General features: G+C 35.0%; 1 protein-coding gene across 1 annotated transcript in view; it reads right to left on the bottom strand.

Annotated features, from left to right (window-relative positions):
- Positions 1 to 570: 570 nt before the first annotated feature.
- Meltrin (meltrin) overlaps positions 571 to 14,064 on the bottom strand; it is a 76,680-nt gene continuing 63,186 nt past the window's right edge. The window contains exons 3-17 of the mRNA XM_026642944.2: positions 13,083 to 13,238; positions 12,691 to 12,820; positions 11,590 to 11,753; positions 11,140 to 11,310; positions 10,558 to 10,727; positions 10,148 to 10,450; positions 9,813 to 9,990; positions 9,228 to 9,368; positions 8,987 to 9,105; positions 8,713 to 8,876; positions 8,256 to 8,353; positions 7,223 to 7,337; positions 6,564 to 6,659; positions 6,352 to 6,481; positions 571 to 3,463 (exon numbers count right to left, since the gene is read on the bottom strand). Of these exons, the coding sequence (XP_026498729.2) occupies positions 1,090 to 3,463; positions 6,352 to 6,481; positions 6,564 to 6,659; positions 7,223 to 7,337; positions 8,256 to 8,353; positions 8,713 to 8,876; positions 8,987 to 9,105; positions 9,228 to 9,368; positions 9,813 to 9,990; positions 10,148 to 10,450; positions 10,558 to 10,727; positions 11,140 to 11,310; positions 11,590 to 11,753; positions 12,691 to 12,820; positions 13,083 to 13,238 (4,509 nt within the window). The 3' untranslated portion in view covers positions 571 to 1,089. The remainder of the gene's footprint in view (positions 3,464 to 6,351; positions 6,482 to 6,563; positions 6,660 to 7,222; positions 7,338 to 8,255; positions 8,354 to 8,712; positions 8,877 to 8,986; positions 9,106 to 9,227; positions 9,369 to 9,812; positions 9,991 to 10,147; positions 10,451 to 10,557; positions 10,728 to 11,139; positions 11,311 to 11,589; positions 11,754 to 12,690; positions 12,821 to 13,082; positions 13,239 to 14,064) is intronic.

The raw sequence follows: 14,064 nt of genomic DNA, 5'->3' as shown, positions 1-14,064 counted from the left end.
ATTTACAAAAGCCTTATATTATGGATTTTTTAGTTCAAAACTTATAATAAAATTTCAGCGTAATCCGTATAATGTTTATAACTAAATTATATACACATACTTACTAAATTAACTGTAGTAAATTAGCTATAATTCAAAATGCCTTTCCATATCAAAATATGAACACTTTAATTCGATAACTTAAATCTTGAATCTTGTGTTTTTTTAATAATATTATATACCATCAATGACAAAATTTTAGCTTTTGATCAAACTCCATAGACAATAATTGTGTTGTTTGTAGTTCGAAATTCAGTTCATTTTTATACTGATAGATATACGAGTCTTTACTCTTTTATTTATTTTTAGGTAATTGGAAAAACCGTGATATTATAATTTCACTAGTAGTAGTTGTAATAGTAGTAGTACTTTTGAAATTTTACTGGACGCAGTCACACGCCAATATTTTATTGAATTCTTCCCTTTCACTAAATCGCAACTATCATTGCAAATGTCTCTAGTCAATTACAAAATCACTGCTTTACAATGCTGGAACTTATTATGCGTACTATATTTTTGAAAATAACAAGGAAATAAAAAGGTTTTAATTATTTACTTAATCAAATGATTTACATGCAAAAGATAATTTTATTTGATAGATTATCTATTTCATTAGTTTTGATTTAACATATAATGGGTCTCTCGATAGAAATAAATATCATATCAATGAAAATTGCTTTGATTTTTTTTACGTTCATAAGAAAACATTGTCTATGGTTTTGATAATTGTTAATTTTCCGTGTTACTATTGTATACAAATTCTCTTTTAAAACTATGTACACATAAATGAATGGTTCTAACAGTTAATCGACTAGATATTACTTTTTGTATACATACAGCTGCATATTTATCTAGCTACGATAAAGCTTTAATAACATTCCAGAAAATACCGTTTCATATTCTCAACTTTAAGAGAAACGTCATCTAACTATAATCACAATAAAGTCATTACATACACTAATATCTACGGTTTTGTAAAATAACTTATATTTGCTTCAATGAGACGATGTGCTTCAAGTAGATTTCAAAATCGTAATAATTATATTAAATTTATTTTTTCGCTGTAATCTCTTTTCCTAATGATTTTCTATTTTCGAATTTTTGCTGCAAACTAGCAACGTTAGACGGTTTCGCGGACAGCCTCGTTGCGTTCGTCTTTACATTCGAATCAGTCTTTTGTAATATCGTACTCGGTTTTGGTACGATTTTTGGTCGATTCTTATTTAAGCTATCCGCTATTGCCTTAACATTAGAATCTGTTTTTGAATTAGTACGGTTTAAGGGCGGATTTTTATCAACTTTATTATTAATATTCGATGATGAATTGACGGATTTTAATACTGGCGTTGTTTTAATAATTTGTTTCTTCTCGACTGAAGGCGCTGGTCTTAAAGGAGGTCGATTATCGTTAGGTTTAGCCACCGTAGTCGGTTTTGTTGCTAATTTTGGTGGTTCTATCGATTTATTATTATTAATCACGTCTGGCGCTTTAACGTTCTTTGTATCTGCGACAGCGCAACTTGAAACTAGATCCGGACTATTGGGTATAGTTTTAAGTGTGTTTATATTTTTAGTTACAGATTTTGGCGATTGTGGGACAGCTTTAAATGTCGATGTACTTCTAAGGCCCGGCGGAGTCACTTGTCTTGAAAAAGTTGGAATTTTCGAGTTCACTTTTAGAGTCGGAGATGGTGGTTTTTCGATTTCTACCTTAGCATCATTCTGTTTTTGCATATACGTGGGTATATTTACCGCAGAAGGATGCAAATAACCACTGCTGGTGGTTGACGCTGCGCTTGATTTCGCTCCGGAGTTATTGTACACACTCTCTGGCCTTTTGTAATCTGTGTTCATGTACGTGCTATCTCTACTGTTATCGGCATTTTTTTTATTTTCCTTTTCTTTCTTTCTTGATAGCGTTGACGCGGAATATATAGATTCAAAGTTGCGATTTTGAATCTCGTTAACAATTTCTCCAAGTAGACCCATGCTTTCAGTACTTCCTGAGTTAGAAGTAATTGGTTTCGGGACGTTGTATTCTTCAACAGGAGCAGTTATGGTTTTTGGAGGTAAGCTACCAGGTAGAGGTTTATAGTGTTTTTCAGGACTTTCTTCTATAATAGCGTAAATATTATCACCAGACTCTTCGTCAATATGAGCAAGTGGTGCTGCTTTTTCTTCTATGCAATCAACGTAATCCGTAGATTTTATTTCGGTTTGTATTTTCGGATTTTGGTATATTGGATTTTTCTCGTCATTAATTTTAGATTGATTAGGTAATGGCGGAGGGGGTGCTGTTGGCCTTCCGACACAAGACAAAGGCCTCGCTACTCCGGGTGATTGTCTCATAGAGCCAAAACTCTGTATTGCTGGTTTCTGTACTGCAGGTGCTCGCATGCTTTGAGCTCTATTGACGAAAGCTTTCTGGTCGTCGACATCTTCAGAATCAGAAACTACTGGTACAGTATTAACAGATAGTTCGATATCTTTTTGCAAAATCGGATTAGATATTTGCAAATTCCTCAGAGCAGCCTTATCTACTTTCGCAATCTTCAATTGATTATTTGCATTTTTAGGTAAAGAGTGACTTCTTTCTACGGGTTTACGTTCCTTTTCTTTAGTTTTATCGTTCTTTAGAAATGAAGCAATTCTATTGAGAGAAATACCTTCTTTGACCTTTTTAGGTTCCTCAGGAAGCGGCTTTTGAGGGACATTACCGCCAGAGTGCATACTTAAGGGTCGTTTGGGTAAATCTGGTGAAAAACTTGGAACGGTTGGGGCTGCACGTATAGGTCCCAACGTTTTCGATCCTTGGAGTGGTGAAATTAACTCTTTAGCGGTACAAGTGGATGCTTCCAGAATTGGACTCGATATTACTGGTCTAGAAATTGAATTAGACTGTACCGGAATCTCTTCGGATTTATCAGAGCCTATTAAGGCTTTAATCCTGTTTTGTACAGAACTATTGGTTCTTTTCACAGAAGGACTACTTTTCGGACTTGATTTCGTCGTCGTCGGTACCACAGGTAAAGGTGGAGCTGAACGCAATACTGGTTTCAGAGCATTCTGACTAAGATTCTGACTGCTACTTCCACTTCTACGCACAGGAGTTATTTTGGCACTTTTCGTGACATTGTCAACTTTTTTGCTATCTTTGTCTGTTTGCGGTTGATTTTTATCGATCGGCGTTAAAGAAAATCCTTTGAAATTACCAAAAAAGTTAACAGACGGATTGATATTACCGGATGGACTACGGTCAGAGTCGCTTCTTAGAAGACTCGAACTCATATCATCAGGATTAGAGAGAGTATGCACATTGATGGGTTGTTGATTGTTTTGTGTGTTACTTTGGAAATTGGCAGCGAATTTGCTTGCGCTTCTCGAAAGACGACGTTGCAAGCTGTTCTTCTTCGGAGATTGGACTCTGTAATTATAATAATCTCTTTAATATTACTTGTATTATAACTAACATTATTATTAGATAAGATATATAGCATAGTTTCTCCAAACAAATATTTATTTAATACAGTAAAATAAATACATAAGTATGTGCTATATAATATAAGGAAGCTTATTTACCAAAACTGCGATATAATATATACGTCATGATAAAATTATATAGTGTTAATGTTAATGATTTCAGAGAATAATTGTAAGATATGTTAATAGGTTAGTTAACAGCATGCAAAGCTTAGAAACCCAAAGCCACTCACCAAAATATCCCGACAAAACAGCATCCACTAAACTAATGAAACAAAAATGTTGCCAGCACAAAATAATCTGCCAACATTTATTTATGAAATGATTATTAATTAAATGAAAAAAAAAAAAAACAAAACCAAAGAGTCGACTAAGTTTATTAATATAAAATAACAAAAGTAAAATATTAATATTATTACGTTAATCTAGAAAGAAGAAAGTGCTAGAATGATAGGATATGTTAACTAGTAAGTCTGTATAAAGAGAATTTGGTATACATTGTTGTTTTGTTATTGTTTTGGAGTATTGATCGATTTCCATGCGGAATTAGTAATCATTTGTATTTAATAACTTATGTAACGAACAGTCGGCAAAGGGTAAGAACTGAATTTTTTGCTGGTTCTGTTTTGTAGAATCAACATTGCGAATCGCTAGTAGTTTTAAAACAAATTGAATCATATAAATGACAGTTCAAATGAAAGTTCAAATGAAAGAGCCTACTTGAATATAGTATATTTTGATTTTGATCGATTGATGACGATGATGCCCTGTGATCGTTATAGTCAATGTTCTGCAGTGGAGATTAACCAACCGCGCAAGAGATATTACACTGCAAAGTGTGTGTACAAAAACAAGTACACTATCTCTAAATATATCTTGTATACATACAAATATATCATACCAAATTCACTTTTAAATGTAAACATGCGAAGAGTAGTCAGACTACATGTTCAGATAAAAAGGGCAGAGTGATTAATTAGATTGAGCAGTCATTACAACTTAAGAAAAGTAATATCATTTTATATGAAATAGTAGGCAAATTCCCATTAAACGTATAATCTTAGGCTCCGACTGCAAACATCTTTCGGATTGGTCAGGACTTTACCTGTATTTGCTGCTTTATATGTAAATATATATAATATATCATATATATAAGAGAATTATATGTAAATATATGTGGCACCGTTGCCAATCGCAAAAGAAATTTTTTTTTATATATGTATCATTAATAGTATCTTTGGATACGTTTTGGGAGATACGTCTTCTGACAAGCGATTTGCAAGAAAACGATGAATCATTTTTAATAATGACAACACCTGAATTAAATCTCAACAAATGACACAAATGGGTTGCCTACACATGGGGTGATGCAGGCTCATTCTGGTCCGAAAATTTTGATGTTTATCGTCGGAGCCTTAGTAGCGTAGACCTTTAGTATAAATTGCACGAGCAATCTACTTCTAATTATTTTACTTCGACTTGGCTTGAGTTTTATAATTAAATTATTGCGTGCGTGTGTCAGACAACATATGTATCTACCGACATGTATTACACCAGCTACTTCAGATTTACAGGTTATGTATATGTTACTTTACTTTAATTAAATTAAGTCAAAGCCAAATTAAAGTAAAAATATACTTAGATTACTATATCTGTCTAAATATATTTCTAGAACTACAAAAGCAAAATACAACTAATAAAACATCACATCAAGCAAACATATAGTACAAAATAATCCAATGACACTATACTATCAAGTACCTCAAAAATACATTTAATTAGGCGACTGATTAAGATTCTTTGAGCATTTAATTTTTAATAATAATTTTAAATATTATGTACATTTTTTTTTTAAATTTAAACTTAGAAATAAATTCTTAGACTTAAATTCCTATAGCAGAAACATATTAGATTTTAAGCAATAATATATATATTTATATCGTACTCTAATTTTTTGGTCACAAAATTTAACAAATTCTAATTTAAGCTATTAGTGTTCCATTTCAGTATTTTCAATGTTTTCTTGGTGATTTTGATAGATCAATTTTAACACCAGTCTGTTGATTGAATTTACTTTGTAAATCTTTAAAGTGAGATTTGCCTAATTCATTATTTCCTTTCATAGTTTTTATTTTGTTATTAGTAGTTGAAGCTAAACCGGCGTTCACAATTACCAAATTATTTTTATTTTTAATCTTACGATTTTCATGATTATCAACTTTTGCTTTGTCCGAATTAAACTTAGTGTCTACTGTAATAGTTTTATCGATTGAATTGTTCAATGGTTTTATATCAGCTTTGCTTATATTTTTATTAGTGGTGGATGCTAAACCAGTATTTATAATAACGACATTATGTTTATTTTTCTTTGCACTATTTGTGTTGTTTAGAGCTAATTTGTTGTTTATAGTTTTAACGATGACTTCATCGTTGGCTACTGTTATGTCTTCTTTATTAATTTTTCTATGTATCTTTTTTACAGTTACTCTTTTTGGTTCGTTCTTGTGTATGAAATTAATTATTGAATTTCTCCATGTTGGTTTTTTTTTGTTCAAATCCGTATTACTATTCACGCTTTCGTAATCGTGATCGTCATTACAAACGTTGTCATAAATATTTTCCGTCGCGGTCTCAGAGTTAAGCCCGAATTTATTTTCCTTTTCGATATATTTAGATTCATTTTTATCTTTACGTTTAAAACTGAGTAGTCTTATAAAAGAGCTAGAGCTAGGAAACCGTTTTAAGTTGAAATTAAAGTTATTTTTTGTTAATTTAGTTGGATTATTGCCATTTTTGCCAACGACACCCTTATTGAATAGGTTCGATACGTACGTCTTTCTTGGTTTCTTCCACCAAGTGAGAACGTTGTGTCTTGAATAATACATCAGGAACATAATCAGAAGAATTGCCGGTACGATGCAGAGGAATATGACGTACATCGCCACCATGAAGTTTCGTTGAACTGAAAAATGGTAATAATTGATTAAGACCAAATACATTTAAGGAATGTGCTATAACATTTTGATATATATTTTGATTCTTACTGCTGGAATCGGTGGCTGGACCGGAATCGATAGAACCTCCTGGTCCTGGAAGAGCGCACAGCGGGGGCGCGAAGCCGGGCTCGCAATGACAATTTCCTAGCGAAAAAAAACCGCACCACATTAACGCGTAACACACACATTCTCACTTATCACATAAAATAAATGCTAACGTAAGGTACTTTTTTTTTTAAAAAAAAGGAGGATTACCAAAAGTGTGTTACGTGTGTGATGTGAGTGTTAAAAAAAACAAATTATATATATATATATCCCGCTGAGTTTCTTTCGCCGGTTCTTCTCAGGTCCGAGGTGCTGAATTCCGAACCGGTGGTAGATTTTTGACAATCAATAAGCAAGTGTAAACACTTCTATATTGAATAAAGATTTTTGATTTGATTTGATTTGATTTGTCAGTAGGTTGACAATTTTTACTTTCGAGCTCTGAGAAGTGGTTGGTCCTGCACCTGACCTCACTCCGGCCGATACGAATTGTCTTCCCGTCGGATTATGAGCTCAAGAATATAAACGAGTGCTCTGTTTGAACACTATTACATATTTGCGCAGTTAGCTGATAAATGACCATCGAATTTGGTCAATCATCATCATCATCCTAATTATTAACTTTGATAATAATTTTACCTTATTTATTTCATTTATTTTACCTTCCGAGTTACAGACGCCGTGTCCCGAGCAGTTGGAAGGACAAACAGAGTTTTGCTTTTGCGATATGACTTCAACGACTCCCGCTACTGGCACGCATTTTTGATTCAGACACATCTGCAATGTAAATCTTAAATGAATACATCAACAATTATCTAATCTGTGATCTTAAATTAGTGAGTCAATATAATAAGGCGAAAAATTTAAATGGTCTTTAATTGAATCGACTGTTAAACTTTCTTAAGATACAACCTGGTGACAGACGGACAGACAGACAGCGGAGTCTTAGTAAAATAGGGTCCCGTTTTGCCCTTGGATAAGGAACCCTAAATCTCACTATAAAAGAATAATAATAAAAATATATAAAACAAACGACAAATCTAATAATAAGTACTTTTCCAGCTCGACGCCATATTTATTTCTCCTTGCGTGGTAAAAACAATACCAAATAGAACAGATTAATTGAATGAGGGCAAAGGTGAGGCTTTTTATAAAAGCATTCTCAACTAAATAATAACTTGGCAAAATCTTATTACGAAATATAATGTAAATTTAAAGGACGTATCCGTGTTATAGGATTACTATCTATATATATATATAAAACATAAACATAATCAGCCTGTAAATTTCCCACTGCTGGGCTAAGGCCTCCTCTCCCGTTGAGGAGAAGGTATGGAGCATATTCCACCACGCTGCTCCAATGCGGGTTGGTGGAATACACATGTGGCAGAATTTCGTTGAAATTAGACACATGCAGGTTTCCTCACGATGTTTTCCTTCACCGCCGAGCACGAGATGAATTATAAACACAAATTAAGCACATGAAAATTCAGTGGTGCCTGCCTGGGTTTGAACCCGAAATCATCGGTTAAGATGCACGCGTTCTAACCACTGGGCCATCTCGGCCCTCTATATATAATATAAATCAAATTATTTAATTTGTAAATATTTAAATTAGCTACTGGGCACATGTACAAGTACATCTAGCTCACAAATGAACATACAATTTAAAACGCAATTTTTTATGTCTCATACTTTGTCTTCTCCACACTTCGCGCCGTCGGGTACCATTCCAGGATCCACTTCCGAGAGACCCAGATCTATCATCGCAGTACGGCATGTCAGTATGGTACCTGGTGAAGAAAAAAACATCTAGTTTAATAGCGATTCCCTGTCCACATTCCAGTAATATAATACTTACTTAACTATGTATCTATTTGATAATGTATTGATTCTAAGGCACAGGTTACCACTGGCAGACTTTTATTTCAATTATTTGATTACATCTAACTATAGATAAGCATAGATATTTATGTTATCTAGATATTATTAAATTAAAAGTTTATTAATTGACTCTATCAAGTGAGTTCCTTCAAACCCTTTTCAAGGATATCAAACATACTTTAATTTATAATTACAATCAAAATATTCTTTTTTCAAGTAAGCTTTTACGTATGAATTTTTATTTTTTTTAATATAAATAATATCATACCATTATTGTTGATGAAGACCGCTGAGAGAGACGAGACCGACTCCATACCGAACTCCAATCTCTCGTTGAGATGTTTGCATTGCAACAGACCGCACAGAACATCTTCTCTTGCGCACCGATAGTATTCGGGCTGGTCGCCTCGCTGGTAGCCGCAATTTCCTTTCCTGTCGACCAAAAATTATTAACTAAAACTACATATCTGGTTGGGCAACTTTGTGTTTTACTTTCAATACAATTACGAATACAATTCCTTTTAGGAAATCAAATCACTCACTTGTCGCCCTTTACGTTAGAAGTATTGTAACATCGTATGTCCGACATCGCGCCGGTGGAACCCCATAGCAGCCGGCACTGGTCCGTGTGCGTACGACACGAGCCGCGAACGCAGTAAGCCTGAAAAAAGTCGTATAAAGATTTACATGTAAAGGTTTTGAAAATACGATTTTGTTTAGGCTAATTTAAATTTGATAAAGATTTCAAACATGTTTTAAAATCATTGTGTAAATAAAAATAACCTCGTTATTGGAGCAAGGAGTGGTGTCCATCTTGTACACATCTCTCGGACAGAACTCGGAGTACCCGCTGCAGTATTCGGGCAAGTCGCACTCTTTGTCAGCCGATCGACAAACCGTACCCGCAGATTTTGGCCGACACGTCTGTAATCAAAATTATGAGTTAGTTGTTTGCAAAACAATTATGTTCTACATTTTCACTTTCAGCTTCTTCCAATTTCATCAAATGTTTTAGTTGCGAATATGTCTGAAAATGGTTTATTGTAGATGCGTCCGTGTGATAGCAGCAGGTCGCGTTGGAGCGCAGCACGCGGGCGCGCGGGTACAGTGCGAGCGAGACGGACGCTCACCTGCGGGTACAGTGCGAGCGAGACGGACGCTCACCTGCGGGTACAGTGCGAGCGAGACGGACGCTCACCTGCGGGTACAGTGCGAGCGAGACGGACGCTCACCTGCGGGTACAGTGCGAGCGAGACGGACGCTCACCTGCGGGTACAGTGCGAGCGAGACGGACGCTCACCTGCGGGTACAGTGCGAGCGAGACGGACGCTCACCTGCGGGTACAGTGCGAGCGAGACGGACGCTCACCTGCGGGTCGCAGCACTCGCCCACGGCGCAGGTCGCGTTGGAGCGCAGCACGCAGGCGCGCGGGTGGCAGCAGGCGAGACACGCGGCGCTGCCGTTGAGTCCGCAGTCGCACTGCTCGCCCGGCTCCACGAACCCGTTGCCGCATGTTGGTGAATCGAAGAGACGCTTCGGTTTGTTGCTGCAAAAACATATCACTTAGCATCATCGATACATATTGCTTTAAAAATATAATGATAAAATAAATTATATTAAATAAAGATGTAACGTTAGGAAATTCGATCTGAATCTTTGACTTTTGAGAAACAACCTATTATAAGACAAATTACAATTCTCACCGTAAACAATAATCCATGCCTCTTTCAAAGGAAAGCGCTAAGGACCGAAGACTGCAGGAAGACCAATGTGTAGGCGTGACAGAAGTACTCGAGGGGCTCATTATACACTTTTCATCGGGACAGCTGCAATCTGCTTCCGTGTCGTGTTCCATACCGAAGTTGTGACCCATTTCGTGAGCGATGGTCGTGGCCACCAGACCTATCACCTCCGAGTGATTGGTGGCAACGCCACCAGAGAACTGGTAGGTACATATGGGACCTTTTAGAGCTTTGCCTACAACTCCGTCTTTAAATTTTTGGCGTCTGAAACATTTTCTCAATTTTGACACTTTCTACTCGATTTATAAAAAACGAAGTCAAGAAATTTAAGTACCTTATACCACTTCTTTACATTTTAAGATTATACTTACGTTAACAAATGTGCGTTATCATTCGGTATGGTATACAGCAATCTATTTCTCCTGTAGTGTAAAAAGTGTGTGAGGGTCTTATCACCATCTTCTTCTAAAATTATTTCGTCACGCTCAGTCCACACAACCACACCGACTAGTGCTATAAAAATATTTAAAGGGGCATACACCTAAAAAGAAGTATTTATGTATAAAACAAAAAAAATGGTAATTTTAAAAGCACGAAAAGGAACTATTCTGGACCAAAAATCATTATTTAATCATTAATTAATTATTAAATCATTAAAAATAGGGACCAACGTGACTACTAAGTGTAATATGATTGGAAGTCATATAACAGATTTAAAAATATATTTGTATTGCGAACAATGGCTTATTCCTTTTAGTTGCTCAAATTGCTCAGTTTATGGTGTTGACAAGTTTTCATACAAGATGCGAGCCTAGACAAAGTCACATATCGGTTGTTGATTTATCATAAACAAGATCTAACTTAGTATTGAATAATTTAGACGAAACCGAAGTTGGATATCTGACCTGAACGTCTAGTTACGTTAAAAATTAAGATTAACAAGTTATATTTACCGAATTAATGATATTGGCGACGTCCTTCAACTGCCGATGTATTGTATTAATGCTCTCGCCATTCGCTCTGAATTCTCTATTATCCGCGACCAAAACCAATTCAACGTATCGTGATAATTTATTTGCGTTGAAAGGTCCACGTAATTCTGTGTCATCGATATTGCGCTTATACTGCGGAGAAACATTTTCATCTAACAGTTCATATATTGATCATATTGGTCAAACCATAGAAAAATAAACGTTCGTAGAATCAACATAGATTCTTAATTATGGGAAATTCCACAAAAGTGCGTAATTATAACTAATTTTATCAAACATATCAAAGTTAATTTTATTATTAAACTTTCAAATATGGAAACAAGAATAAAAACTCGAGGAAAATCACAGATTTGATTTGACTTATTGAATTATTTGATATACTTATATAATTGTATCTTAAAATACACTTACCCGATGTATTCTACTAGTCTCTTTGCTCTTCTCGTTTTGATATTCCTTCATTAGTTCCGGATCGTAATTCGTATTATTGGTGACACCCCCACTGTACCCGCAATGGAAATCGGCTTCGAGATCGGAGTGATCGTAGATGTAGTGCTGTGAATCTATTTCATTTCCTGAAATAAATAAAATAGCAATATTATATGTAACTTAATTGATAATATTTTATTTTATTATTTGAGGTCAGAGGAGAATAGAGGATGAGCAAATGCCACTTGATGTGAACAGTTTTGAAGACAGGACATTGGCACTACAGGATATAGAAACTACTTCTTGTACCGTCGATATAGTGATATCTCTTGGTCTTGTATTTACACTGACTCACTGACGAAACACAGCTACACAAAGTATTGATGGTAGAACAATTGACAAGGAGTGGGTCCACCCAGACGGGTTTAAAAAAACCCCTATGAAATCAAATCAAATCATATACTATTTACAGAACAGTCTTTTAACCCAGAGTACTGGTATAAAAGCCCGGGCGCCAAACATTGGAACGCTTTGCCGATAATGGTCAAGTCTGAGACCGTCAGTGAGGTGATATATATAAATATATTTTGAATGGAGAGAAATTTACTGCAATATCGCTTGCATCTGGACGCTTGTTGGGTTTAAGATGAGGATAATGACTATTTATTGTAGAACGCGTGCATCTTAACCAATGATTTCGGGTTCAAACCCAGGCAGGCACCACTGAATTTACATGTGCTTAATTTGTTTATAATTCATCTCGTGCTCGGCGGTGAAGGAAAACATCGTGAGGAAACCTGCATGTGTCTAATTTCAACGAAATTCTGCCACATGTGTATTCCACCAACCCGCATTGGAGCAGCGTGGTGGAATATGCTCCATACCTTCTCCTCAACGGGAGAGGAGGCCTTAGCCCAGCAGTGGGAAATTTACAGGCTGATTATGTTTATTATGATTATGTAGACTATATTAAAGACAGACCTGTTTTTAGACCTGTTAAATTACTATTGTTTACAGATCGTGAGCATCATCACTATAAGCATTTCATAAGTAAATCGTTTTGAAAACATATACCTAACTTACCTTGTGGTTCAATATATCTCATTTGTTTTCCGTCGTGTATGACGCCTCTAACACCGTGACAGGTCGATACCGCAACCCAAGATCCCTTCTTGCCTCTTACCGTGCCAGAATACTGGCATATATCAAGTTCCTGGAATCATTTACAAGAAAAATAATTTCGTAAAAATTATTAAACCTAAATATAAATTACTCATACGCTGTGCCATCAAAACCTGTTAAAGCCGAAGAAATGGTTGGTAATTTTATTATGGAAACATCTCAAAAGACTTTTAAAATAAGTATAATAAGTAAATGAAATGAGGTTTCGATATAACGAAACTATACATTTATGAATTCGATAAATATCTGGTAATCCCCATATTCTTATTGATAAGTTTGGGCGTTATGCTTACTTCTATCTTAGGTTTATGCAGCACCGTCTTTCCATCTTTCTGATAGCTGATTACGTGGTCACCAGCTACTAGATCTTGGTTGAGCCGGAGATCCAGGACATGTTCTACTCCATCTATGTTTATCGTCATCGTCAGCTCTGGGTGATGCATACCCTCCTGGAATTATTAGAGTTTAATCATAATATATTTCAAGAGAAATTTATGGCATTCTTACTAAAATACTATTACTGGTTGTTTATGTGAACTGTATTTGATTAATTATCACTATCTAATATAAACCAAAACAGTTTGTTGATGTTGCCGATAAATAAACCCTAATTTCCAAAACAATATAAGCGTTCAAAATATAAATCTTAAAAAAGATGCTCATAATATATAGAACTCAAGAATGAGATTGGAATTTATTTATATACTCGTGAATTGTGCTCAAAGCTCTAGAGTTAATCTTCTCTCGTAGTTTTTTAATTTAACTGCTGGCACATAAATTGTCTATCTTCGCTGATTTCCAGGGGTTACCTTAAAAAAACTTCCAAATTCAATTCAAATTTAGAATTGTCTTTTCATGTATATTATCATTATTATCAAATAGAAGTTATAAAACCTTTTTCCTCGTTACAATCGCAAGAAATAGGAAACTGTCTCACTAGACTTGCTGACGATAATTACTCATGTAATAACGAGAATGTTACTGCGTAACGTCAGCAAAGCATGTAATTACAACGATTGCCTTCATTTCGTTTTCTTTAGACGCTGTTACATATTAGAACTCTTAAATACTATCTGTTTCTTACATATCCATGAAAAATTATGAAAATTTTCTTGATATATCAGCTAAATTTAACGAAAAAGTTAAGAAACATCTTAGTCTCCCTCACGACGTTTTCTTTCACGAGTTGATTTATTTATTTATTCATTTAATTGGAGAACATACAGCCGTTGATAAACAAAAATAACAAATACTTATAACTATTAGGCCAATATA

This window comes from Vanessa tameamea, chromosome 24, assembly GCF_037043105.1.
Source record: "Vanessa tameamea isolate UH-Manoa-2023 chromosome 24, ilVanTame1 primary haplotype, whole genome shotgun sequence".
NCBI lineage: Eukaryota > Metazoa > Arthropoda > Insecta > Lepidoptera > Nymphalidae > Vanessa > Vanessa tameamea.
Note: the sequence above shows the minus strand (reverse complement) of the source record. Positions and strands in the feature narration are given on the sequence as shown.